This window comes from Struthio camelus, chromosome 2, assembly GCF_040807025.1.
Source record: "Struthio camelus isolate bStrCam1 chromosome 2, bStrCam1.hap1, whole genome shotgun sequence".
In the NCBI taxonomy this organism is placed as follows: Eukaryota; Metazoa; Chordata; class Aves; order Struthioniformes; family Struthionidae; genus Struthio; species Struthio camelus.
The window spans coordinates 51,613,935-51,641,757 of record NC_090943.1 but is presented as its reverse complement, the minus strand read 5'-3'; the positions used below and the strand labels follow the sequence as shown (position 1 = coordinate 51,641,757).

General features: G+C 37.2%; 1 protein-coding gene across 2 annotated transcripts in view; it reads left to right on the top strand.

Annotated features, from left to right (window-relative positions):
- The first annotated feature begins 5,829 nt into the window (after window positions 1–5,829).
- ULK4 (unc-51 like kinase 4) overlaps window positions 5,830–27,823 on the top strand; it is a 257,771-nt gene continuing 235,777 nt past the window's right edge. The window contains exons 1-14 of one of the 2 annotated variants that reach the window (XM_068935673.1): window positions 5,830–5,914; window positions 7,252–7,301; window positions 9,906–10,088; window positions 11,375–11,474; window positions 13,520–13,659; window positions 14,938–15,100; window positions 17,906–18,007; window positions 18,851–18,934; window positions 20,338–20,413; window positions 21,042–21,137; window positions 23,016–23,140; window positions 23,280–23,349; window positions 25,729–25,828; window positions 26,257–26,361. In XM_068935673.1, the coding sequence (XP_068791774.1) occupies window positions 9,951–10,088; window positions 11,375–11,474; window positions 13,520–13,659; window positions 14,938–15,100; window positions 17,906–18,007; window positions 18,851–18,934; window positions 20,338–20,413; window positions 21,042–21,137; window positions 23,016–23,140; window positions 23,280–23,349; window positions 25,729–25,828; window positions 26,257–26,361 (1,299 nt within the window). In that variant the 5' untranslated portion in view covers window positions 5,830–5,914; window positions 7,252–7,301; window positions 9,906–9,950. Of the gene's footprint in view, window positions 5,915–7,251; window positions 7,302–9,905; window positions 10,089–11,374; window positions 11,475–13,519; window positions 13,660–14,937; window positions 15,101–17,905; window positions 18,008–18,850; window positions 18,935–20,337; window positions 20,414–21,041; window positions 21,138–23,015; window positions 23,141–23,276; window positions 23,350–25,728; window positions 25,829–26,256; window positions 26,362–27,823 lie in introns of both variants that reach the window. The other variant, XM_068935672.1, reaches the window with a different exon arrangement.

Genomic DNA, 27,823 nt, shown 5'->3' with positions numbered 1-27,823 from the left:
GATCATCATTATTACTGGAGAAACAGCACATCAATAGATGGAAAAGGTGTGCAAAACAGGTGATTTGTCATGATCAGTCTTGAAAAATGGCTGACTTTTGTTACTGCTTATTAATAGGGTTGAAAGACCCAGCAGAGCCCTCACTAATTCTAACAAGAGCAGTAGATAAAGTTAACAAACAAGCTTATATCCAAAGAGCTTGATGATGCTTTAAACTGAAAATTATTGGGGCAATCAACAGCAGTCCTTTCTTCTTCTGTTGGTGTCATGCTCCTGTCTTCTTGCCCCATCCCTTATACTCTGATCTGACCCTAAAATGAGCCTCATTCAGGAAATTAAACTGCCTGAAAATAAAATGATTGAGGGACTGGAGCATCTCTCACACGAGGACAGGCTGAGAGAGCTGAGACTGTTCAGACTGCAGAAGAGAAGGCTGGGGGGAAGGGGGGAGATCTTCTCAATATGTATAAATACCTGAAGGGAGGGAGCAAAGGTTTCAGTTTAGCTCAGCTCCTGAGTCCACTTTGCTGAACTGGATGGCCACAGAAACTTTTCCACGAGGATGGAAGGCAGCACTGGTGGAAGCAAAAGCTGAAACTAATGTCCAGAGGCTGCATCTTTCAGAAGGAATGCTGGCTTATGACACTGGTTAGAGCGCTAGTGAAACTTTGACCTACGGGAACACAAGGGAAGTGAGAGGCTAAATTAAAAATGTGAAAATGTCTCCAAGTAGTGGAGACAAAAAAAATTAAAGGAAGATAGAAAAGTCTTAAGGAGAAAACTTGTTTTTAAAAATGTCCCGCATAGAGGATGATATATAATAATTGTGGCATGAGAAAGGACTATTCCAAAGCTTACAGACTGTGAAAAACATAGGAAAAAATCCACCACACAGAGAGCAAACAGTGACTCAGAGGATGGGGTTTTGCACATATTTGACATTAATGACATGCAAGTTAGAATAAAGAGTTTTTAAAGTTCAGAGTAGCATTAGAAGTGAAGACAAGTGCACAAACAAAGAGGAAATTAAATACAAGATAGTGGGATAATGATGAGTGTGCCAGGCTGCAAAATAACAGCATTTTGCAAGAAAAGGGAAAAAAAAATTGCAATCGAGCAAAGCCAAATGAAAATTACACTGTGAAATGATGACAATACCTTCAGGATATTGTGAGTTCTAATCAGGATACAAAGGATATCCTGAGTATATAGGCTGAATCTTCAGAGAGTGCAACATAAAAGCCATTGCTTTCTGCTGAAACAGTGAAAATGTAACTCAGTAATAAAGCATGTGACCCTGTATGTTTCTTGCATGAGTCCAAACTACTGTATGTATTTGAAGAAAATGGCATGTCCTCCAGAGATGTTATACCTAGAACAGATAAAAGTAATTCAACCAGCACAGCATCTGCTTTGCAGGATGTCTGTTGCATTAGGATAAGGAATAATTTGAGCACTGAAATACGTAGGAAAGAAAGCATCACTAATAATTTTACATAATCTACAAATTACATAAGCAGCAGGATGCCCACTGAAAAAGCAAGCCTGCTGTCTGTATTTGAAGGACTGTTCTAAATGAAACAATTCTGTGTTCTGTGATGACAAAGATTCTGACATCTATCAAGGCCTATCCAGTCTTTCTGGATAAGAAAGCAGCCATCTCCCCAGCACATACGTTTAGGTGCCAAGAATGCTGTTAGTAATGAGGCTTGAAGGAGGAGACTATCAGCTCCTCCTCTGCCAGCCAGCCTCACAAGTCACCATCACAGCTGATGGTACTCAGGAATGCAGATCCCAGGAATGTCTAGTAGAAACTGTGGTGGTCCATTACAATTAAGCCCATCTCATCAGTAAATAAAACTCAATACCAAAAAAAAGTAGTTGTTTTTGATTTCAATATCATACCAGACCAGCTGCTGACCTCCTAAGGAAACCCAATGATTCCGGAAAGGTAAAAGTAGTTTATAATATGCAAACCTTCAAAGGTATTAACTCAGAGAATATTAAAATCTGCAAATCGTATTACCACATCTCTTTCAAACCTTGGAAGTATGCAAAGCATTGAGACCATAATGGAGAAAGACAGAATGCAAGCAAGCTACACATGCAGCACTGGTGACCATAAGGTCACTATAACATAAGGTTGATCCAGCGCGGCGAGGTTTGGAGCACTGCTCTTGTAAAAGAGAACACTAGCAGTTTTTGCCTCCCCGGTGAAGCAAACGTATTGGGTTGTTTTGCAGTAATTTGTCCACAGTGAAAATTTCAAACTGCGATTGACAAACAGAAAAATCCCAGAAGCTACCAACAGAATTTGAAAAATCTTTGCTACTCCCAAATATCAGCAGCATCTGATACTGAAACTGTAACATTTCAATTTATTTCACAACTTCTGAGAAGGGCCAGTGAACACAGCTGACTTCTTATCCGGAGCATCCTTGTACTGGAAAAGCCAGATGACTAAATCATAATATGAGAACCTTAATGTTATCACAGAATTGCAGAAAATTAAAAAAAATACAAATTTTTACTCAAATAGGGAAACCATATGCGAGTTTCAAGAAAGCACTGGAAAAAAATCTAAGAATAGAAAATACACGATAAAGATGTGATCATGTGCACGTCTGCCAAGGTGGTCAAAGACTGGAAAAGTGGCCCTGTCTACTTCTCAGGAAAGATAAAACTATCAAGACTAATGGAAAATAAAAATAGTGTTATATAAAGGCAACTGAATCATCATACCCAGAACGCTGAAAATAGAAACTCTCTTGAGAATGGAGGTCAGTACTAAGAAAGCAAGAAACACCACGTACTGGCAAGATGGGATGGGGCGTGAGAAATCACGATAGCTGGGAGGAAATCTAGGACACATGGCAAAATAAGACAAAAATGTGTAGCATCTTCAACAGGCATTAGAGTAAACCAAAGAACAGACCTTCTACCAAAGGAAAAGAAATATTGAAACATACCTTAATATTACAGGCCACTAGCCAGGCTTTCGGGAACCAGACAAAATGTCAGAACCTTCCACAGTACAGGCTGCAGTTTGAGCAGCAAAGTGTTTTGAACTACGTGGTTTCAACCACAAGATCCTGCTTTACTTTAAACTTGGTCATATGTTTATTTGGGAACTCGAATTTGGTTATATCTGATCATCCCATATGATAGCCAAGTAAACAGTAAAGCTAAGCCTAGTGTAAAAATTGCTAAGAGTACTAAAAAGTTGCAAATAGCAATGAGACTCTTTAGCATTCCATTCCTGAATGCGGAAAATATTCCCACAGAAAAGTTTATAGCAGCGGGGTACAATGCTTGCAGTCACGTTCAGTAACTGACAGTGGAAGGAATAACAGACCAAAAACAGTAAGAAAAAAGGCCAAGCTTACTGTAAGTGCAACAAGGTTAAAAGTCTCCCAGAATTACGTCCTGATTCTTACACCAAAGCAACGGCTAGAGATCGCAGCCTTGAGTATACTGAAATTACATATCCAGCTGGTGAGAAAGATAGAGACACTTGTAAGGAAACGTGTATCAACAACAACAACAAAGTGCCATAGTTCATAACTAAAAGGAATTGGAAAAAGAGAGGTGTAAGTCAAGATATTTGTGTCTGCTTTAAAAATTCATTATGAAGACGTTTATCTTGAAAGGCTATGACTCTCCAGCTTGTTTGACACCAAAGCAATTTCCCCATGTGTTTCTCTGTCTACGGTTGTACTGCTATAGCTACTTTGGTAATGTTAAAGGACATACCATCCCCCTCACTAGAAAGGGGATATTTACCCCTTTCACAGCTTTTTTTTAATATTTAAGCACTTCTCCTGAACCCAGTGCTGTGCAATATACAACATAAAAACAATCCCTAGGACTAGTTTAACCGAAAGCTGCACACAGGAAAAAACACTAGAAAAATTCTGAAGCAAAGGCAGTAACTGGGTGGTGAGTATGGTTCAGTCTTGTCCTCCTGGGGAGAGGAAAGGAAATTGGCTTTTCTAAGTTCAGCCATCAAACCAATGTTGAAACCAGTTCTGTGCTTGAACTATATTCTATCCTTTCTTCTTTACATCAGTCACCTTAATCAGAGACAAAGACAAAACATACAGTTTTCTAAAATCTAAATAAATCTCTCTTCAAAGCATCCTTTTCTTGCGTTGACTAAAAGAAATGAGGCGACATCTATTTATATATCCAGTTTATTTATATCTAGTCAACTGCTCACTTACACTAACAAAGAAATACACCATTTATTTTGCCTGTGCAGCTACAGAGCTGTAACTTCATTAGGAATTACAGGTCAACTTTCTCACAGCTGAAAACACACGCAGTAAAACGGGACAGAATTTGAAGGTATTAATACACATGATATTTTCCATTGCTTATGAGTCCAGGCAATTCTGCATGGATTTTCAACAATACCAATAATTAAGTCTGCGTTCAGCACTGATCCTTTACCAATTTTTAGACCCTCTACGAAACTCTTCTACACGTGAGCTGTCACCAAATGACGGTTTGCTGAGCTGTGTCACTACGAAGCCTCGTTACCTCTAGATTTCTGCTTCGTGGCGACAGCCTCCGAAAGGTATGCAACAAAATTGAAAGTGTTTCTTGCAGTGCACTACTTTCCAACATCCCTCTCTCAAGTAGTGTTTTTTTTAAAAGTATTTAAAAAAAAAAGGGTTAAGTCCATACCAAAATCTCTTCCGCAAAGGGGGGACAGTATCTGACCATCTCTTGTCATGCAACATAAAGAAACATCCAGTCCTTCCTGTTAGGAATACTATTTCCTTTATCAAATCTGATTGAAATGGATCAACGAGTTCAGAAGTTGTTAGGAGGGTAAGGTGAAGGTGGGACAACTGACAAAACATAATCCTTTAAAACTTTCCTTAGAAAGACATGCCTGAAGCTGTGAAGTGTTTTGTGACACCAATGGAAGTCAGGTCACTTGTTCGGCTTTTTTTTTTTTTTTCCAGAGGCCTTGTAACAAAAGAGAAAGAAAAAACAATACCGGACCACCCTCAGGTGAAAAATTAACAAGAAAACTCCACTTCACTGCTAAAAATGGAAAACACCTGCGCTACGGGCTAAATCTTCTCCCAGTAAAGGGCTCCGCAGCGAGGCGTCACAACGCGAGGCGCTGTTTTCAACACCGCTAGACCCGCGCAGGTTTAACGCCGTATAACCAGGCAGTATGTTTTCCAAGGGCCACCGAGAGCGAAGCAGCCCCCGGAGCCCCCGGGCACGACCGCTCGCCGCTGCCAACCCGCCGCTCGCCCCGCACCACATCCCCGGGCCCGCCCGGCCGCCCTCGCCCCCGCTCGTTAACCCCACGACTGGCGGTTGCCTGGCAACAAGGCGCCCCACCCTGCCAGGCACGTGCTCGCCCCAGACCCCTCCCATCACCCTCGCCACCTCCCCCCAACCCCCTCCCAGCCGAGGCACCGCCCCCTCCCTCTGCGGCCCAGCTCCGCAACATCCGGGAACACTCCCCCCCCTCCGCCTCCGGCAGGGGCGCAGCGAACGCGCTCTGACGTAGCCTTCCTCGCCCAATCGCGGCTCCGCTCTGTTTCCGGCGTCGGGCCCCGTATCCTGGATACGGGGGCGCGGTGGGAACCACGCGAAAGGTGAGGGGGGGAGAGACGACAGTCCCGCGTGGTACTTGGCGGAGTTTTCTTGCTAAAGTTAGGGGGAAAAAAAACAAGTTATCTGATTTTATCCGGCTTTTGTGTCGGCGCCTCTTTCACTGGCTGTGTTTTCTGGTGTTTACAGTCAAGTTTCCCCTTCACGCACATCCAAGTCCCTCCTCCCCCACGCTGCGGCATGGGAGACTCCGCCTCGGGGGCGGGGCTCTGTGGATTTCTGTTGATGGCGGCGCCGTGGCAATAGCAATATTGCCTCCTTGCCTGCCGTTCGGGTACGGCCGCTCCTCTCCCCGCGCGTGCTTAACGGTCCTCGCTTAACGGTCCTCGCGAGCCTGGCTCTGCCTCTGCGCCCTGGGCGAGACGCCTCCCGCTCCCTGGCAGAGGCCGTGCTGAGGAGCCGCGGTTTGGGGGGCTGCTCAGCCGGCTGCCGCCTGCCTCTGCCCGTCCCCGCTCACACACCGCAGCACGCAGGTTGGAGGGCAGACAGGTCCGGAGGGGTCTGGTGTGGGGCGCACCCACGCTGGCATAAGGACTTCCGAGAGGCTCGAGACCTGCGGCTCGGGGTGGCATGACTTACGGCTTCCTCACTGCTGCTGGGGGTGGGCCTCGAGGCTGTTGTGTCCTGTCGGTTGGAGCACAGTGCCTTGGGCCTTCCAAGTTGGCATCTTCTGAGTGAGCTCTGATTTCCAACCCTATGCACGCTACTTGAATCAGGGTGTTCTGGCCCCTGCCACCAAAGGAAGAAGGGAATGTTTTTGGAAACATGTCCTTCATGTCCTGATCCTATATTCTGGCTAGAGCCAGTATAGTTCCCTCTGTAATTGCAGTCCACTGCATTAGGTCCTTTTGTAGTTTCAGGCCTGTTTAATTACTGGTAGTGTTGTGGCGGGCTGCCACAGCAGCCATCTCACCTTCTTTGAGATGCTTCTTTTCAATTTTTGTGTTTTGTGTTTTTCCTTTATCTCTTTGATGTTCATGGTGTTTTATGTCAAAGCCAACGAAGGTGCTCCAGTTGTTGAAAGTTTCTCTCTTTATAAAGAGACTTACTCTATGGGTTTGTATATTGAATAATAATGGGTAGCCATTACTGTTGAGATTTGGGGATGCAAGACTGCATCTGCTCCTCGTTTTCCTATAGCCTTTTGCAGAGCTAATAGCAGACTTTATCTGCATGCGCCTTGCTGTCGTGAGGTGGCAATGAAGGCCTCCTTGTCCTGTGACCATGACCTGCATGTCCCAGGGTGCATTTGCGTGTCAGTGGTCTTTCTCTTGTCAGGTAATCAGATATATCTGTGCCTGGTCATTAAGCCTAGCATATGTTTGTGTGGTTTGTCATGTGGGATAATACTGCCTTTCATATACCAGCAAAAGGTGCCTTCCATCCATTTAATGTGCATCTGCTTCAGTCATTTGATCAGATGCACAAGACAAGTTTGAAGAATCCTTGGGAAAGAATTGCAAGGAAGGGCCTGTGGCTGTGTAAATTGTGGGGGTGAGCAGTGGGATGGCCATCTCTTTTGTTGGATGCGTTTCTATGGCATCACTGTTCTGGAATCTTTGTATGGTAGAGGAAGATAATTTTCTTTTGTCTTTTTTTTATGTTGCCCAGAGAAAGAACGTAAGGGGTGGTGCAATAATTACAAGAATTGGAGAACGGAGGTAAGAAAGTGGAGAACCCCTTCTGTCATGATACTATATGTTTGTACCTTATTTTGGAATGTTTGGCAAACTGATCATTGCATAATTGCCTTGTTCTCATCGATAACTGAAGAAAAAGCATTTTCCTTCCTATGTTGTACTGGCTGGATCTTGTCATATCTTGCCATTTGTGTAGTAGATAAAATGAAACTAACTTACGGTATGAATCTCCAGGCCTTTGAATTGTAATGGTGAGATTCTTCTTTGGGGAAGATGACCTCTGCCCTCAGTAATTGCCTTCTGTAAGAGAAATCCTAGAATCATAGATTTCATACTTACATTGCAGATTCTGGATCATCTGGGTTATACTGTGGTGCCTGGCTGATGCTGTGGCAAGAATCAGTCTTTTAGTGATAGATGCATGTAGATTTAATTGCTTACATTTCAGCACAAAACCTTTAAAAATCCTTTCCTTGATTAAAGAGGTTTTTTGTGAGATACAAATATGATCTTGATTAAACCTAATGACAGTTCTTTGTCAAACTTTTGTTTTGGCCTTGAGTTTATTGAGTTATTCTGTGTTCCCCGTATACTAAATTAATATGTTGCTCAGCTAACTTGATGATAAAAAATGCTAACATAAGTCTCTTTGGATTTGTTAAGGGGAAAAAAAAATCTACTGTGTCACAATAATAGTCCATTTGGCCCAGTAGTCTGTCTCTGACTGTGGCAATAGCGGGTGCTAGTTAGGGAGAGCAGGTGAGTCTGGCTGTTTTCCTCTCATAATTGCCCAACATCTAAAATTATTGTATAAAATATTTTAGAAAGTATTTCCCTATGTAGGCTTTTTGATATCTGTGTGAATTTGTGCAACTCCTTTTTGAACCTGCTGATAACTATTCGCTCTGCCAATGTTCTTTGGCAACAAATTCCAGAAGTTCATTCTTTACTGTGTGAAGAAGTATTTTCTTTACCTGTTTTGAATCAGTCTTATACTAGTTTGAGTAAATGCTACCTACATCTAGTTTTGTGGGATTTGGTGAAAAGCGGTTCTGCGTTCACCTTATTTGTCACCCTTGTGACTTTCTAACCCTCAGCTTTCCTTTCAAATTGGAGTGGTCCAGCCTTCTCAATCTCTTGTAAGGCAGTTACCCCTGTCTTTGATCATATCAGTTATTGTTTCTTGTACGTTTTCTAGCTCCATTTCATCCTCCTTGAGATGTAAGGAGCAGAACACAGTTTGTGAGATGTGAGCACACCAAAGTTTTTCCATGGAGGCACAATGACACCTTCTGACTTCTTCTCATTTCACGCTTTTCATCCGAAGTCTTGTCTGAGAACTTGCGAATTCCCTAGTCTTCTTTTTAGTCTTTGATTTGTCTATCACTCTGGGAGCTTTGTGTCTCACGGAAGAGTTAAAGTGAAATTGAGTTCTTGGTTTGGGATTAGGCATTTGACAGTAGTAATGCTTAAACAGCCCTAGCTCTCCATCCTTGCTGATTGTATTTGTTGCTGCGCTGCCCTCTCCATTATGCTGTTTTTCTATGGTTGTAAGATAGCTATACTGAGACTTGGTCTTGTTGTGGAGGTGAGGGGGAACAACAGTTTCATAAACAAAATGTAAAAAGTGGTGTGGAGGTGAAAACGTGCAACTCCAAGTGGCTCAGCATTAATTAAACTGGTATTTGGAAGAAGTGGGCACTGAATATGAAGTCAGCCTGGAGTTGGAAGAGTGTAGTATGAGGAAGCTGTTGGGGAGCCAGTAGCAATAAATCCTGCTCTTAATCCAATGGAATGGCCTAGTGATGCATCACTCTTAGTTCATGTATTATAGTTGCTTTGATATTTGCCATTGGTTCTCCCATTGCTCAAAATATTCTGAGGGAAAAAATCTTGTATAACAAAAGAACAAATCAGACTTTTATGAAAAAATCTAACTATTTAAATGTAAAGGTGCCTGGGTTTGCAACAAATGACAAATGTTTCAGTTGTTTCAGTACATAAATTGAAGCAGATAAAATTCTAGAGACAAACATGATAGTTGCAGAATTAAACTTTTCCTGCCGAACTCCCTGACTCCCACAATGCAGCAATGGCCAACAATATTGCATAGTTTTTATCTGCAAGAAATAGTTTCTATGGTATAGGACTTAGTATGAAGAATTTAACAGAAAAAGCTAGGTTGAGGTTAGTGTTGGTAGGAATACTAATTCTCACAAAGCTCTATATATTTCAGTTTCATTGACTAAATCAGTTATTTGATAGGTTTAAATTATGTGGTGAAAAGTTGTAGAGGCATGTTTACCTAAAAAGTTCTTGGGCAGGAATGTCTTGTGTTTTTTTTTTTTTTTTGACAAATCTTTCAGTTTACAAGTTTTCATTTGGATGGGAGTTTTATATAGAACAAGCAATTTTAAACTTTGTAGTATGATTTTTATTTACAGATAAAATATTTAGAATCTGTAGTTACTGGGCCCGCTGTAACTTTTACATGTGTTAAGAGCTTTGGAAGTGGAAAATTCCTATTTTAAGAGCTGGAAAGGTACATACAATACACCAGTAGTAATTAAATTTAAATGCTTTTTTTTTTCTCTCTCTCCCCCCCCCCCGCCTTCTTCCTTAAAGGTATGACAACCTTTCCAAACTGTTGCCGGTGAAGCACCCTTAAGCATGGAGAACTTTATTTTGTATGAAGAGATAGGAAGAGGAAACAAGACAGTTGTTTATAAAGGAAGAAGAAAAGGAACAATTAATTTTGTTGCCATTCTTTGCACTGATAAATGCAAAAGAGCTGAAATAACAAACTGGGTAAGAACTGGTTTTCCTGCTACGTATGGGAAAAGATACAGATTCCAAAATCCTGATAGGATAGATAACATGTTTAAAAAAAAAAAAAGAAAGAAAAAAAAGTGGATACTTCTTTACATGGAGTTTGTAACCATTTATATCAGCTTTTTAAGCTTTCGAACCCCTGGATTGTAAATGGAGGTTTTTAAAAAATATTTTTATTTCAGTATCTCAGGTGGTTTTACTGTTTTTTAAATTGCAAGACTAAACACATTTGTTGAGAGGCTTACCGTTTCTATGCCCTGTCAGAGAACCTGTTGTAAATATAGTTACAATCATGTAATGGTTTACTTTACTTTGTTCTCTGTTGTGCAAATCCTGTCACAGTAGCAGCTTTCAGGAAATAATCATTTTCATACCTACCAAGAAGAAATTATTTTTGATGAAGAAATAGCATTTAAGATAAATCAGTTTTGGCTTGTAAAAGTTTTAAACTTACAATACTTCCTGGAAAATAAACTGTAGTTGATACAGTTAAATATTTCAGATATTTTCGTTTTCCAGTAGATATATTTTGTTTACTATTCCCTCCCATTGTTTCAATGATATTAAGTGATTATGAGTTTGTTCAAATTAAGCCTTTTGTTCTTTGAAGCGCAGGAAATTTTTCTACCATAAACAGTTTAGATTTTATACATTTCAGTTTCATTACTTTACAGTCCTCTTAGAAAACCATCAGACCTCCTGTTACCACTCTGACAAGACACAGAAATTATTCATGTATCTTGTATTATTTCCGCAGAAATTGAGCAGTCTGGGTATGATAGCCAGACACCGTTAATGATTGCTCTTGCCTGATAAGATTAAGGATGAAGAGAAAATTTTTCTTACTGTACTCACTCTATTGTTTCACACTTGACTTATCACTGAAAAAGAACATAGGAATTCAAGTTTGTGTGAAATTTGGATTGATATGTTACTATTTAGGGATACAAAAAGTTTAAGTAGTGTTTATAAATCTACAATGTCTATTTTTAAGCGATTGGGGAGCTTTCCTATAGTTTTGAAAATGGATAAGTTGGGCAAGGTCTGTGGGTAAAGTTATCATTACTCTAGTTACATGTTAGAGGATCATTATCACCTTTTTTAGTGCATGGGAAAAAGATCGGAGAACAAGCAGGAACAAGCAGTTGATCTAGAGTAATGTTGTATTATGATTATTTGGATGTGAGGGGGGGAAAAAATATGGCTGTCTTTTTTTTTTTTTTTTTCCTCCTCAATTTACTACATTAAGAACTTTGTTTTAGGTTCGTCTAACTCATGAAATCAGACATAAGAATATAGTGACATTTCATGAATGGTATGAAACAAGCAACCATCTCTGGCTTGTAGTGGAATTATGCACAGGTAAGACTAGCTCAAAAGCTAAACATTTATTTAATGGGCACTTACTAGAGACTTTGTATAACAATTTCTCCACAGCAAATATTCAGATCCAAATATGAGAAGGGTGGATAAGTTAATGATCAGATATTTGAGTGTTCTCTGTATATATAAAAAGTGTTTGTGCTTTTGGAAGCATTTTTCTAACTTTAGACTAATGTTTTGAAGCTTACATACTTATAAATAGAATAAGCTGTGGATTTCTTCCTCAGTTTGTAGAGCCTTGAAAGTTGCTTTTAAAATGTGGAAAATGCATTCCACCGTTTATGTGGAGGATATCTCTTGCTTGTCTTCAGGTGACAAACGTGGGTTTCTTTTATCAGATACTGTATACTTCTGTTAGTTTCACAATTTTTCTCTCTATGTATTTTGGCATATTATGGGATTATTTAATATGCAGTCTTCTAAAATACGTTTAAAAAAGTAATAATTGCATGTGATGGAAAATCCTTTACTAAGATTTAGTTATTTAGTATCAGATTGATTTTAAAGGAATGACTGGTTTCCTGAACAGCATAAGAGAGACCTGGAAATAAAATGTTAAGATTCAGCATTGTTGAATAATTTGAAGAATATTGTGATGACAGACCTTTTAGGCTTGTTATCCTCTGAAAGAAATTACTGGGCAGAGGAAAAAGGCTCAGGAAAATCTATTATGTGATTTGGAATAAAAGATCGAGTATGTTTTCCTATGCAAAACTCTTCCTGATACCCTGCTTTCATTCAGGCGATTAAACTTTGTGTCATCCTTGTAAAAAGCTGTAAAATTTGGCTAAGATATGAATCATAGATAACCCAGAAAACCCATAGATTATTTTGGAAATACAAATTGAGGTCTCAGGGCAACAGGCCGGGTAAAGGAGTCGTGGAAGGATGTATGAGGAAGAGGAATGGGATCTAGGGGAGATGGGAATTTAGGACAGGAAACTGGGACAGGGAAGAGACTGGTTGAGCAATGAGCTTGTAGAAAACGGGATTGGGAGAAGTCAGAGTTCTATGAACAGTCAGGACAGCAGTGACTCAAACAGGATGAATCTGATGACATGCCTGAGAATCAGTGGGATGTGAGGAAGCAGGTATTGGGGGTTGGATAAAGAAATGTATTTTGCCAGGACAGAGAAACTGTAAGAATCAATGGAGAGAAGCATAGACAGTGGATGTGAAGCGCAGGGAAGGATATGGGTAATATAGCACATGTGAGGGAGAAGGAAGGCTTTGTGGATGTAATGTGATCAGAAACATAACCTGGGTTTGAAGGAAACTGGGAATGTTGGGATGAGAAGTCCAGAGAGGTTAAGCATAGGACTTGCTGGGCTAGGAAGCTGGGATTTGTATGAGAAACCTGGAAAGTGAAAGTTTAGTCCTGGGTTGCTTTTTAAAAAAATGAGTAGATAAACAAACTCGGGCACACAAGAAATGAGACAGGGAAAGAGACGTTTGGACAGAAGTGTGTGTGAAGAATAAACAAAGAATCTCTCTGCTAGATAATGTTGACCTCTGGACCCCCAGAATGGAACTACAGTTTTCCGCTGACTTCATAGGCAACAGAAATAGGAAAATTGATGTCATTGGTTTTAGTGCCTGTTCTTAAAGGTGATAGCTTATTCTTGGTATCATCTGTTCTATTAACTCATGAGGTTGTGATCTGGATAAGGAAGCTGATAAACCCCGAGGGTACTATTACAATGTTACATGACACAGTCTCTGGGTTGCTTTCCTTCTGTTTTCTGTGTAAAATAAAGCAATATTAAAGTATTTTTACAGTCATGCACTTGGTGTAATTGTAGTCAAAATTAAGATTTTTGTCACAGTCTTAGAAACAGATTATTTCTGTACATCTTGGAACTTGTAACTGTTGTATAGTCTCAAGAAGTTGAAGACTAAGAACTGTTTTTAGTAGTTACTGTTAATGATTTTTGCCTGATGTCTTCTGAAAAGGCTTATATAATGCCTTTTACATGGCCTCTTCTTTATATGCAATTGATGACTTATGTGTAAACATATTTCAGGTGGTTCTCTGGAATCGGTTATTGCTCAAGACGAACATCTACCTGAAGATGTAGTGAGAGAATTTGGTGTTGATTTAATTACTGGTTTACACCATATTCATAATCTTGGAATTATCTTTTGTGAACTGACGCCAGGAAAGGTAACCCAAGAATATGATTAATAGTGGACATGCCCTGTTAATTTGTATGTCATCAACACTTAATTATTTCCATTGTGCTATTGGTGAGAGGCTTACCTCTAGCTGGAAGCCTATTGAGCTTTGCAATAAATGTGGACACAATGAGAGACGAGTCCATAACTTGAATAGTTTGTGATTGATTTGATTTCTTTCGCTGTTGTCTGTTTGACAGAATATGATAATTCTTTTTGAGCTGCTGTACTGAACTGGTATACTGATATGAATTAATGAAGGATTTCCATTCTTAATCCTACAGCAAATAACCTGGGTTTTGTATCTAACCTATCATGCTGCAGAGAACTATGAAGAGTATTTTGAAAGAGCGAAATTAAATAAATTTCCTTTGTAAATAACCTCCTATGCTATTTTCATACATTATTTAAATTACTACCCTACTCTTGTGTAAAACAAGACTACAAATCCTTATGTACTTTCTGGTTTTGTATTTATGCATATGTGGAATTTATGCATAGTTTTGTCAGTCTGTGGTTTCTTTTATTTCAATTTATGTAGTAACCAGAATGTAATTATGACCAAAAGTTTTGCTTAACAGTAATTCTGTTCTTGACTGTAACTCCTTAAGTGATCAAGTTGCCCTCCTCCCTGAATTTTCTATAAAACTTAGAGGTTGATGAGTAGAAAGTAAATATATGAATAAAACATAATGGAGATGTGGTTTTATTCTTCTGAAGAAGAATGGAGCTGTAAAGTACTCCTTTGAACAAAAAATAGCATTCCAAAGTGAGACTGCTTTTGATCCATCTGCCTGAATGGGCTATCTCTTCAGACAGTATGTTGGGGACTGTGAAGTTTTCTTTACCCTAAGAATAGACAGTGACTATGTGGAAGAAACTGTATGAGCATTGGCCAAAATCTTTGAAATTTTCTGCCAAATAAAATTAGAAATATTCACTATTTTTTGCACTTTCCTCAAATGAAGCAGTGTTTCTTTTTACTGTCTTTCCTTTGGTAACCTCATGGTTCGTTTATGTTTAATAAAGAGTAAACCTCTGAGAGTTCTATTGTGAGCTTCTTCTCTAACTTTTGGTCGTAAGAGGGGGAAAAAAGACTTAATATTGACTCAAACTTTTCAGTGCATTCGTATATAACAGTGACCATCTCTCTACATATACTTGCATGATTTCAATTTTTTTTTTTTTTAAATTTGTACTGGAAATTTCAGCAGTCATCAATTTTAAAACCTGATACTCATGTTTTGGATTATGTTTATTCTTCTAGATCCTGCTGGAAGGGCCTGGCACCCTGAAATTTAGTAATTTTTGCTTGGCTAAGGCAGACGGTGAAAACTTGGAAGAATTTTTTGCTTTAGTTGGATCTGAGGAAGGAGGGGGAGATATCAGTGAAAGCACTCCACAAAGATACCTGAAAAATAGATTCCAAGGTACAATATGTGTTCTTATTAACCAAAATTAACTCAAACCAGGGGGACAGATTGAAAGTTGAAAAAAGCTTTTGTTTTAAGTAGTTTTGAGAGGAAAATTTGAAATATGATGGTTGTTCGTTGTTCTTTTGAGGGGTTTAAAATTTCTAGAGAACCTGAGTAATTAACAGTTAAACTTTGTGCAATTATGGAGAAGTTTGTTAAATACCCTTCCTTCCATTGTGTGATCATTTGTAAGGATTAATGTATTTACTTCTGCGCTGGCAACGGAAAGCGTGATCTGTAAGGTTTCTGTAAACAGATTTTACAAATTCTACATATGGAGAATTTTTTAAGTAAGCTCAAAAGCAGGATTTTACTTAAGCAATACTGTTCAGAGGTATCATAACATACGGAGAAAATAGGAAACAGCACTTGGACCTGATTAGAAAGAGAAGAAACTAGCATACGATCTGAATATGCTCTGAATTCTATGTTTTACAAAACCAAGTTTAGCTAAGAGCTGGAAAAGTACATTTCTGTCTGTCTTATGGTGTGTGATAGAATAGTCGCTCCTGACCTTTACTGCTTGTTCTCAATCGACTTCAGGTTATCTTTAGATTGAAGCTCAAATGCAGGTGATCAGGTATAGGGGTTGAGAGGTTAAATGAGTGTAATGCAGCCTGTGAAGTTTTAACATAACTGTATAGTTGGAAGTGGCTTATTCTGAATTGCCTTTTGCAGCCTGACATCACATCCCAGCAATGCAGTTTATTGTACAAACTTTCTGTCGTGACAGTGAGTGAGTTTTCGATAGCTTGTAAACTGTTCTTGATACTTTTTGCATTGTGGAAGGAAAAACAAAATTTCAAGAATTAAAAGAATCCCATCAAAAACCCAAACTAGAGTGAGTTATATGAAAAAGATCTGAAATGGTTCAAGGTAGCAAGTTAATTGAAACTATTAATTCTTGATTTGGGTTTGCCGAGGAGACTTAATTCTTGCTTACCTGCTTACTTTTTGCACAGTTTTACTTTTTCTATTAGTATGCAATACCTTCGGACCTTCATGCATTTCTCATATAGTCAGCTAAGTACAAATAATAGAATTTCAAGACTGAGGAAAAAATTTTAAATGAGGGAAATTCAGAGTTACAATTTCATGATTTAGGAAAGCCAGTTTAATTTCTATTACTTTGTTGATATAGGGCAGCATATGCAAAAAAAATGAGTTAAAGGAAATAGCGTACTTTAAAAGTTTTGTGCCCAGTTACAGAGCAGTAACTGGAAAACAAGGAAATAACTGTTATTGGAAGTATGATAAAGCAAAGAGAAGGTGTTTTAGAAATGATGTTTTGTCTCAGACAAATTAGAGCTATGGAATTATTTACGAATTTTCAAAAAGTATACACATCAGGTCTTCTCTGTAGGGTCTAGGACTGAATTCTGTTAACTTCATGTTAAACATACAAAGTTCAGTAAGTACTGCACAGACTACTGTTTCTTTCATTAGAGACTTTGCATTGCTCTTAGGTATCCCCTTAACAGTCGTTAAGAGATTGTCTTTCATGATTTTATTGACCTAAGATTTCCAGTGTCCTTTTTGATATGTGATCCATATAATTTCTAGTTTGAGGATTGACTCTTTCAGTACCTTTTTTTTTTGATCACAAAAAGGTGATCATTCCTAAATATAAAGGTTACTACACTTCAATTTCAATGGACAGATCCATGCAAATACAGTAGGCTCCAAATGCTATTTAGTGTTTTTCATCACATAGTATGAAAAAAATCAAGAGTCTTGATTTTTAATGTTCAAAATCTTTTAATAGTCAGTATCTTGGACTGACAGACTTATCTTTCCAAGGTAATGGTGTGTCATAGTGATTGTTGGTATCAGGAGCAATGGAATTCTTGGCAATAATTTATGCAAACAGAGAGCGCTTTCTTAATGCTTCACGATCTCCTGCTAAAGTTCATACTGGAAGTACTAAGAGCAAGAAGAGATCCTTATTCAGGAAGAAATACAAATCTAATCTCTTTCCTGTTGCCTTTCAGAGCAGCTGTCTTGATGTGTATGGTTATGACCTATCCTTACTTTAAAAAAAAAAAAAAAAACCACCCTAAGAACAAAAAAAACCAAAATAAGCTTTCTGAAGGACTATGAAATTGACATTTTTGCTGAGTTTGTGCAATTTTTGTAGAGATCTTAAAGAAACTGGTTACTGTCTAGGTGGGAACTGCTGCCTATTTCTTTTTCTGTGTTAAGGTTTTGCAGATAAGCTGCTACAATTTGATAGGTAACGTTTTCACGCTGTTTCAGTGTGAAAATAGCTACAACTATTTTAGATCAATGATCCAGTTTGCCAGCTACCTTGATTTTTGTGACAGTTTTCTAATTCCTTGGAATTTTATTTCTTGGGACACCTTAATTTTATTTATTTTTTTGAACCTGAAATAACACAATTATATTTGTTCTTCACATGAGAATTATGTTGGCCTACCATCTGCTCAATTTGCTTGGCTCTGGATCTGTCAAGGTACATTAAAACGCTCCTCACTTTAATTATTGTGCTAGGACAACATGGCACAAACCAAGATGAGTAATGGAGGTGAAACAAACAATAAAATAGTTTCTATAATCCTAAATAATTCAGTACAAATAGAGAGAGGAAGAGATTCTGTCAAAATTGAAATACTGAATTTAAGTAATCTTTCTTGTTTTTAGTGAGTTAGGAATATCTTCGCGTGGAGACAAGTTTAAAGTGTTGAACAGGATAGATGCTGAATGAGTAATCAAGTGCATTGCACATCCTGTATTTTGTAGGCTCTCCATTATACACAGCTCCAGAAGCAATAAGGGGAGAAGACTTCTCCAAATCCAGTGATCTGTGGTCCTTGGGCTGTTTACTTTACGAAATGTTCTCAGGTTGTAAGTTTGTGTGTCTATTTGACGTATGTGATAATGAAAACATAAGTTGTTGTCCCAATGTAAATTCTGGTCAACTCTCTGGGAAGTTAAGACAGAAAAATTTATGATAGGTGTTAAAGATTTCTTGAAGATTATACCAAACGTACTTTTATGTTGTTTTTTTTTAATAAGGTCTTAATGAGCTCTTTATAAAATAATCAACTGAAGTAATAGTGTTGAATAACGCTTTTAACTGAGATCTGACTATGATATTAACCACCTATGCTCAAATGTTAAGACTTAAAATTATAACCATATTCACATTCTGATATTATGTTTTTACTCTCTTCAGTATTAAACTCTGGTTAATCCTTGAAAGAGAAAACTGGTTCACTAGTATAACGCTAGAGTTATTGGCCTTCCTGCAGATAAAGTGACCGTTAGCATTGGCTGCAGTTGGAAGGGAAGCTTCACCATAAAAGGGAAATCTAGTGCAGTCTTCTGAAGTCTTAGACAATATGCTGGTCTATTGGATCAGCATAGCTATTCAGATGTTGAGATTTCTGCCTAGACTTTCTATTTCTGCCTTATTGCTGATTTGCACAGAGCTACAATTAGTGACCTCCAGCAAGCCACCTTAGGTGCCTGTTCTGTCCTTGATCTCTTCTGCTGTTCATGGTAGAAGAATGTAATCCAAGGTTTTATATTTAAATTGACAAGTGAACTTTGTAAATGGAGTTCAGACTGAAGGTTTATTTCTTTTGACATTTCCTTAGGAAAATGAGCTCATCATACATCATTACACCTGACAATCATTTTGAAGCCTGACTGAACTGCCAATAAACTTCTTTTTGTCTGTAGGAAGACCACCGTTCTTCTCGGACAGCTTTGCTGAATTAATTGAAAAGATTTTATATGAAGATCCGTTGCCACCTAGACCAAAGGGTAACGTTCTGTTATGATTAAATGGGTCAAATCAGAATAATACTTACGAAGTTAAAGTTTTATTTTGCAATGTTTCTTCTGAGAATGTGAATGTTAATGCTGGCCTTCCTTTGATATTAACTTTCTCCTTTAATGATGAATGCTTATTTCTAGCTCGACAAACAGACTTAATGTTTAAAGAATTAAGAATTTATTAAAGAATTAAAAGTAAATCTGCGTTCTGAAGTGAAATTTTTTGAACTCTGTCGTTCTGGGCATCAGTGATATTTATGGAGGCACTTCAGTATTGGCGGCTCTTTTCAGCTGATAGTAATGTAGTGAAAACAGTCACTGTTAGAATACAATTTTTGTTACGTGTTTTCATACTAATGGATATTTTGTTTTTGAAGTGGGTAAGTTGAATTTCATAGTTTTGATCTCTCAGAAACAGTTTTTGTCAGTTAGATAAGAGTTATGAAAACCAGTTTTGAGAAACAGCGTGTAATAATAGTTCTTTTACTTGTCACAGTTGCAATAGATTTAATTTTGGTTGAAGTGCCTTTCCACTCCCTTTTACTTCTTGCTAACAGCTTTGTGATTCTCTTTTGTCCCTTCTTGGGCAAGGCATAAACTACAATTTTTTTGTTTGTTTGTTTTTCTCAACTTCATCAGTACAGGATAAATGCTCCTCTTAGCTCCTCATATATTTGTACCAAAAGTGAAAAAGAAAAAGCAGAGCCTTTTGAAACAATCCATGGATAATTTAACAAAATGTTTAGGTTCTCTCATTGCTGAGGAAACTGGCAATTGCAGTGTGGTGCTAGAATATCACGTATTGAAATACGTTTCTGAATCGGTTGGTGCTTATCATCTGTTTAAGACTACCCATTTATTTGTTTGATAACTTTAAAATTTGAAATATTTTATTGGACTGTATTAAATGCTTTGAATAATTAGTAGCGTATGGACCACACTTCCTGTAAGCTTCAAACATTATTTTCATTGGAGCTAATGGGAAGTTGTTATGAAAGAAGCGTTAATATGTTTTGTGGACAGATATTTGTAAATTGGGTAATTTTTTGTGCAGTACAGGAAACAGTTATTTGGATAATTCCAATTATTTCACTAGTTACTAAAAATTTCTTCTGTAACTACAAATTTGTTAATTGGAGGATAACTTTTCTTTTTTCTTGTATATTATAAACAATTTTAATTAGTTCGGTGATCACTTTTCTTTTTTGAGGATCCTTTGAAATACAAAGAATCTTTATTTAGGATTCCTTATACTCTTTTTTTGTGAAATTACTGTTATTATTGAAACTGTTCTAGTGTAATCTGCAGGTAATGATTTGGCCTACACTGTGGGACAATAGTCTTGGCTTTTGTTGCTGAATGCATATCTTCTTAAGTGCTTCTGTTTACAGGTTCTGCTTTTCAGAAACCTTCTGCAGAGTTCATTAGTTTGCTTGATGGCTTGCTTCAAAAGGATCCCCAGAAAAGGTAAAGTATCCAATCTATGATAATTGTTTACATCAACATTTTTCATCTCCAGAAAAAAATCACTGCTATGATACTACATGTATAGTATTTTCTAGATTGAAAAGAATGCAAAAACCTTTTCATTCTTCACATAAAGGAACATAGTGTGTTTTTTCTCATGCAAAGATGTACAGAATTAATGTTTTGATTAAATATTTGTGTTGGTCGTGCTAAATAGACAACTTTGTAACAGAAATAATGGGCAGTTTTAAATCTAGATGGCTTTGCTTTTCTAGAGGAATGGACTTATCTATTTTTACAAAGCTTTTATTTATAGATGCTATACTTAAATTGTTAAATAACGTAAGATTATCCAATTACCCAATAGGGTAATTCAGGTAACTTAAATGCTGGGCCTGGCTGTGCAGTTTCCTGTGTTCTTTGTCTTGTCCTTCTGCGTTGTGTGCCTCTTCCATTTTGATGTGAGGCAAAAAGTTTCTCCAGTAAGAGAACTTTGACCAAATAAAAGTGAAAGATGGGGTCAGTTAGTCCGTATATAGTGCCATTGTGTTCAAAACTTAGCCTCGTATCTCTTTATGTCACTGTATTCTGTCACTGCTTTTTCAGTTGGTTTGTTGTTTTTCAAAAGGCTGAACTGGACAGACCTATTGCAGCATCCATTCTGGAAAGGCTCCCTTAGCTGTTGCGATAGTGATTCTGCACACAGTCAGAACATAAGCTCAAGGTACTGTAAGTTCAAGGGAAATTTCTTTTGTAATAACTATAAATGAACATACATTTTTATAAATTTTTATAAATACTTACTTTCTGGTAGTCATGATTTTTCTGTGAAAATTTCGCTTAGGATTTTCATGTTGTTAACTAATCTGGTCAATGGAATTTTACACCATTCAATGGACGGTTTTGGATGTTTAGGAGTTGTATTATCCTATTAGTGTATTACAGAGTCTGTATTCAACAAATTCATTCTTCGTTGGGTATAGAATGCATTAAAACTTCTTGCTGAGATAAACTAACTGCTCCCATCTTCATTTATTTGTTTATATAATAAAGATGCATAGTAATTAGACTTATTAATACTGTTCTTTGAAAGCTCTTGGAGAGTTTTATAAATATGGGTCAATGTTATCCCTGTTTCACTGAAACCTTTTGTTTGTTTTTATGCATTAAGGCTTAGAACATTGCAAAGCCTATCAGTACAGTATCCTGGATTTGTGTGTTTCAGCCTAACATCCTTGCAAATGCAGCTGACCCATTTTCTTTGCTTCAAGCATTAATCTAATGGCTTTTTTTCCCCCTAAATTTATAGTATTCTACCCTGCTATGTTCACAAAATCCCAAAGCCTTTTGTGAAAATGGGCTCTATGCGTTAACATAGTTAGGCTTCTTCAGAGCTTCTGTTATCTTACTGAGATTTTGGAGGAGGGGTGTTTTTGGGGGAGATGTTTTTGAGGCGGGTGTTTTAAGGTGTTGGTATTTTTTGTTATGAACATTTTTTCCAAATATTTGAAAGACAGTTTAGGTTCCAATGCAGGGAATTACTCTGAAAACAGAGTAACCCTCTTTGAATGTTGAGTGCTTCTGTGTTATATCTATTCTTATAATCTCTTGTGTTGTTTAATTCCCTGTTTCAGATAACAGTGCTGTAGTATTTCTGGTAGTAGTGTTTGTTCTAGCTTGAGACATTGCTCACTGCCTTTTGATTTTATTACCTCTTGTGCTCCCAAGGTAGATAAAGAATCAAGATTTAAAGTTCATACCGCAAAATAAGAATTTATTAGAAGCATTAGTGAGATTTATGTCAGCTGCCACCACAATGGTCATCTTAAAGGAATTCTCTGGGAATTGGAAGGATCTTAATCTCTTAAAAGCATTGGGCTATTTGACAGTACTCTTCAGGGCTTTCTAATGCCTCTGAAATATCCACTGAGGTATTGTAGGTATGTATGTAATTGACAAAACTGACAAACCTGAGAGGGGGACTTGAAATGCAAATGAAGCCTTATATGTTTTCCTTTCCAGATAGGATCATATAGCTATTTTCTTCACAGTAGCAGATGTAATGTTTGGTATTCTAGAGACCCTTAAGGAAGGTTATGTGACCCAGTGCCATGTGAATAGCTGAGAGTGTATTTAAAAAACAAAAAACAAAACAAAAAATAAACCCCAAATCCCTTCCAATTAAATGCGACATGTCAATCCTTAAACAGAAAAGTGGTAATTTTTATTGATCGTAATCTAGATTACAGACTTCCTTATTAAATGTATGTTTGCTGTGACTTTGTCCTGTGAAGATTGAAGGGTGTCTTTATAGCTTTTAGTATTTCCCTATAGGTCTGATGTTATAGATTTAGCTTTTCTAGTTGCTTGCATGCAAGTTCTGTGAGGAAGCTGGAGAATTATTAACATTCCGTAAGTCAAGTCACTTGCTAAAAGCTTGTTTGCTATAATTGATGTTATTGACATACAAAATATTTGTGAAGGATGTACCACAACAGGATTCCAGTCTGTGAGAATAATACTTAAATCCTATGTTAATAATTGCAACAAATAACAGGTATGATCTCTTTTTTTAATGTGTGTAATATCTTCTATTAAACAGTAGTGAAGACGCGGAGTCATATGTACCTTGGGATGTCAAGGAGACAGTAGATACTCATAAAGATCTAGATAACCTGTCATCCTCAAGAACAGATAATAAGCTGCCTAGCAGTTCTTTCAAAATAGGTAATATTATTCATTGTATTATTTTAAGTTATTTTATGTCCTGTGAATTGTCAGTCTCTTGATCTCACCAATATACTTATCTCCTACGTTTTATTTCTTTTTAACCTCTGAATGCAAATTCATGGTCTCTTCTCAGTAGAAAATCTGACAGAACTGCGGCCGAAAAGTGCAGCTGATGGTGAATCAAATGAATCCCTATTTCTCCTCAGGTATGAAAATCAAAAGAACAATTAGAAAACACTTGAAAGTCCGTATATGTTTCTTCTATCTTCTCAGATATTTTATTGTTCTGTATGTAACATTTTGTTATAGTGTTTTCTTTTGAATTTTATATCGGCAGCCTAATGTTAAGACACTTTTGAAGAGCAGTTAAAGCAATGTTGTTACTGCTTTGTGACACTGGTTTTGTAAGTAAAGTCTTTTGGTTTCTTAGCTGTTTGGATAAACAGAAGACTTTATTGAGAACTTTTTTTTCTTTCTTTCTAACTTGAGATATATTTAAAAAAAAAAAAAAAGTTCTACTGCATTCAGCTTAAGATACACTAAAAATGCTACCTGCAGCTGTTTGTTGCAAACTATTGGTAACAATCTAAGTACTACAGTAGGTTTTAATAAGAAATAGTGCTTGGTGTAACAATGATCTGCTTCAGTTCAGGCCTGATTCTGAAACATTGTACTAGCTGTTAAGCCAAACACATTTTCTGGTTAAAATAGGTTTTGTTCTTGTACTCATCAAGCAGAAATTTTAGTTTAAAATTAAGTGCTTTTTCAGCCGTCTTGCATAATCTGAAATAGGGCTTTTGTGCATGATAGTGTTTCTATTTTACAGTTATTTTGGTTGGTTTAATAAAATATGACTTTCATCTGACTTACAGCCTTATACCATCACAGCTAAAACAATACTATTAGTCATTTAAAATGGCATTTGCTTCTTGTTTTAGGAGTCTGTTGAGAAGAAATCTGCACTGGCATTACAAACACTTGTTATAACAACGTGTCCCAAATTCTATCGGGAGTGAGAATAGATAATAGTGTAGATGTAAGAGCAATGTATTTTATTTATGATGAGTACATTTAAATATGAAATTTGAAATGTAATACTGTAAAATTCTATATTCTTTAGTGAAAAAGTCTTTGCTTGAGTGATTTAACTTCTCAAAGCAGTATGTATTACCTGCTAACATTTTAAAACATTGAAGTGGAAGGAAGTTGCTGACCTGGCAATTAACAGCAGAGTTTACCTATCTGCTGAAGTGATGAATCAGCTTTTGATAGCCATAACTTCTTCCACATGTGCAAAGAGAATAGATCTTATCTATTTCAGTTAGTTCAGTTCAGGGATCACTTCTACCACTTAGAGTTGAGAAGGCAGCTGAGAACTGGAAAAGTAAGCAAGTTTGTCTTCTGCCTTTCAAACATGTATAAATACAAATTAGGTTTGGGAAAAAAAACATATTTTATAATTCTGCATCTTCTCAAGCATGTAGGAACCTAGAATAAGTCTTTCAGTCTCCTAAATACAAATCATACCTTTTTAAATTAGGAAGTTAAACTTCTAAGCAGATTCTGATTTTTCTTTTTTAACCCTAAGAATTAGCATATCATATGTAGTTTTATTTAGTTAGTAGACAATATTTAAGTACCACTTAATCATGCCTTTTATATTTAATTTTCTGTCAAAATACAAAAATCATGCTATTTTTAACATAATAAAAATAAAAAAATGAGAACAACTGTTAATTACTTGATGATTGATTTAATGAGTATGTTCAAATTGATGTGTTTTCTTGATTAGCAAAAGGTAATCAAGGTAATGTATACATTTGGTTGCAAATTGGAGATTCAGTTATCAGAAAAAGAAAACAAAAACGAGAAAATTGACTAGAAAGCTAAAAAAACAAGCACTAAATGAAATTAAAGTTGTTGTTTAAATCACAGATCCTGAGCCTGCTGATTTAAATAATTCTAATGTTGATTTTAAATACGTAGTGCATACCATCAGTAATGGGTCCAGTAGCGACTTTATTAAAACTGCAGACCTGCATTGTTCTAGTCTCTCCTTTTTTCCCCCTCTTCTAATCAGCAGACAAAGTTTTTTTTTCTTTTTTTTTAAGAAGGATTTGAAAACTTAACGCAGCTCACATTCATATACCAAAATCAGTCAGTTTTAGTATCCGTTAATTTTCAAAAAGTTGGCAGTCAGAAGAGAATAACATAAAGTAAATTGCGATTTTGTCAAATTAATTTTCTTGGGATGTTGTTTGGTGACACATTAAATATTAGGAGATAAGATAGTAATGTTTTGTCATTGAGTTTAGAGAACTGAGCATGGGTGGAAAAACAATCTAAAGGCATTTAACCAGAATACCCCAATCCTTCCCATTTCTAACCAGCAAACAAATCCTAACCTGGTTAGGACATATCTAAAGTCAGGAAGTTGGTGGAGCAGGTATAACATTTGTGCCTGTCGCCTTTGACCGTTTACCATATGGTATGAAGGTTTCAAAAAAAGAATTGTAGTTTTGCAGTGAAACTTAATGTGCTCTTTGTTCTTTTTTTTTGTTGTTTTTGTTTTACTGTTGTTTAAGTTCTCGTCCCACTCCTAGAACTAGCACTGCAGTAGAAATAAGTGACGCTACTATTGCCCCAATCCAAAATTCTCCCCAAAGAGAGTCATACTTGACAAAGGTGAGTCAAAAAATAATAGTGGGGTAGTGGTATCTTCATGGTTAAATTTTTAGCCTGGAGTCTATGACAGTTGGCTTTAATGGGCTTTACAAAAAAAGGTGGGGGGAGAATAACGCTATTTTCTTAATCTACTTTTTGAAATTTAGGTTGCAAGCTCTTTGTACTGGGAGTGTTTCCTCCTACATGCCTGATTTCTAGTTAGGAATTTATCCTGATTTCTAGTTAGGAAGTCTAAGCCCCATGTGCCACTACACAAATGAAAAGTAATTCAGAATATCAGATATTTACATGGCCACACTGTGGGGTATGTTTACAGAAAATATTGCAGGGATAAACAAAGATACCCTACATGTGCCCTGCCTCCCACCCCGTCCCCAGCTAACTTTATTTAAAAAAAAAAAAAAAAAAACCCTTTGTTCTTGTTCTAGGCTAAAAATACGTGCTCAAGTCAGCAGGATATGGAGTCAACACTGAAAGAGCTCATTTACACTGAATCTGATCTTATCATAACACCGATCATTGACAATCCAAAGGTATAGCAAAATAAAATATTAGATTCAGGAACTTGTGGGTGAGGCTATTTTTGCAGATAAAACTTTAATCAGGGTGAAACTCCTTTCCTGTATTTTATAATTCTCGTTCTGAAATAGTTCCACCCAGTTATCTGGCAAGCTCTCATGCAAGTTTTTGGCAGTCTTTTATAGTGCTATTGTATTGCTAATTGGGAGAATTAATTTATTTTGGGATTTAATATTAAAGAATTTCCTACGTGGAATGGAAGCTATTTAATGCTCCATTCTGTGCTTTCAGAGATGTGTCTTCTGATAACTTGTGTTCATGTAAAGAATAGTTATTAAAACAAAACTTCCCGGGTGTCTTGGTACACTCAAAATAAAGCTGTCTGTAAAGGCTTTTACATTAAGGGTTAGACCTTTACAGAATAACTTTTGTTACTCTATAAAGTTTAGACATAATCATGTTTCTTATAAACATGAACTTTTTTCTCTGGGAAAGACAACCTGAAGTTACAAGAAATGTTCATCCAATTGCTGTCCGGTAGATTCTGATGTGGGAAACTGCAGTTTGTAAGGAGTCTCTTGAGCAGAGACTTATTTGGTGCCAAGAGGAAGGTGCAGGCCCAAAAGAATCAGAGGTCTACACGGCTGGTACCATGTAATGTGTGTGCGTGGGCATACGAGCAGTATTGGTAGAAGGAATGATTGACAAGAACCCCCTTAGTCTTCCTTTTGTTTCTGTCTGCAAAAAGTAGTTATTCTAGCCACTTTACTGAGTAAGTGGCAGGTGTAGGAAAAACATTATTTTGCATTGAAGTGAATAGCTAGCTCACTAGAAGAGTGTTATAATTGTTGCTTTAGCGTAAGTAGCGCGTGCCCTCGCCCTCTCCCCCTCTCCTCTTTTAATGTCTGAGGTGAAAGTGGGGGACATTGTTGCCAGTGGAGAATTGGAGAGCTAATGATGCATTTGAATGCCACCTCTGTTAATTCTAAGTTCTGCCTCATAAAGCCTTAGCCCTTTTCTACTTTTCTTCTTACTACAAGAAATGAGATCAGGAGGGGTTTGAATACTAATATGAGACGCTGAGACTGATCTCTTTACCGTGCGGTGCCAGGCTCTGAATCGATGCAAAACAGCCCACTAAATTCTAGGAACACATAATCAGTCATTGCATACTTCGCAGTCTTAAAACTAAAGGACAATACTGACATCTAGTAACGCTGAAGAGCTTGTGATTTAATCTCCTGGAAAAAGACCTACCAGCTGCTGGCAGAACTTTAAAAGCCACCATGGCAGATACATTGGTTTATATAATAAAAATTCTTTGTTTTGCCAACCCATGGAGTTGAAGGCCTCTTTTAGAAGAAAAGCTTTATTCATGCCTAGGCTTTGTGTGTCAAAGACTTAAACTCCACTATGCAGTTATCTTCTGTGTATGCTTTAGCTGCTGAAAATAACACTCAGTGTACAGTGTCTGAG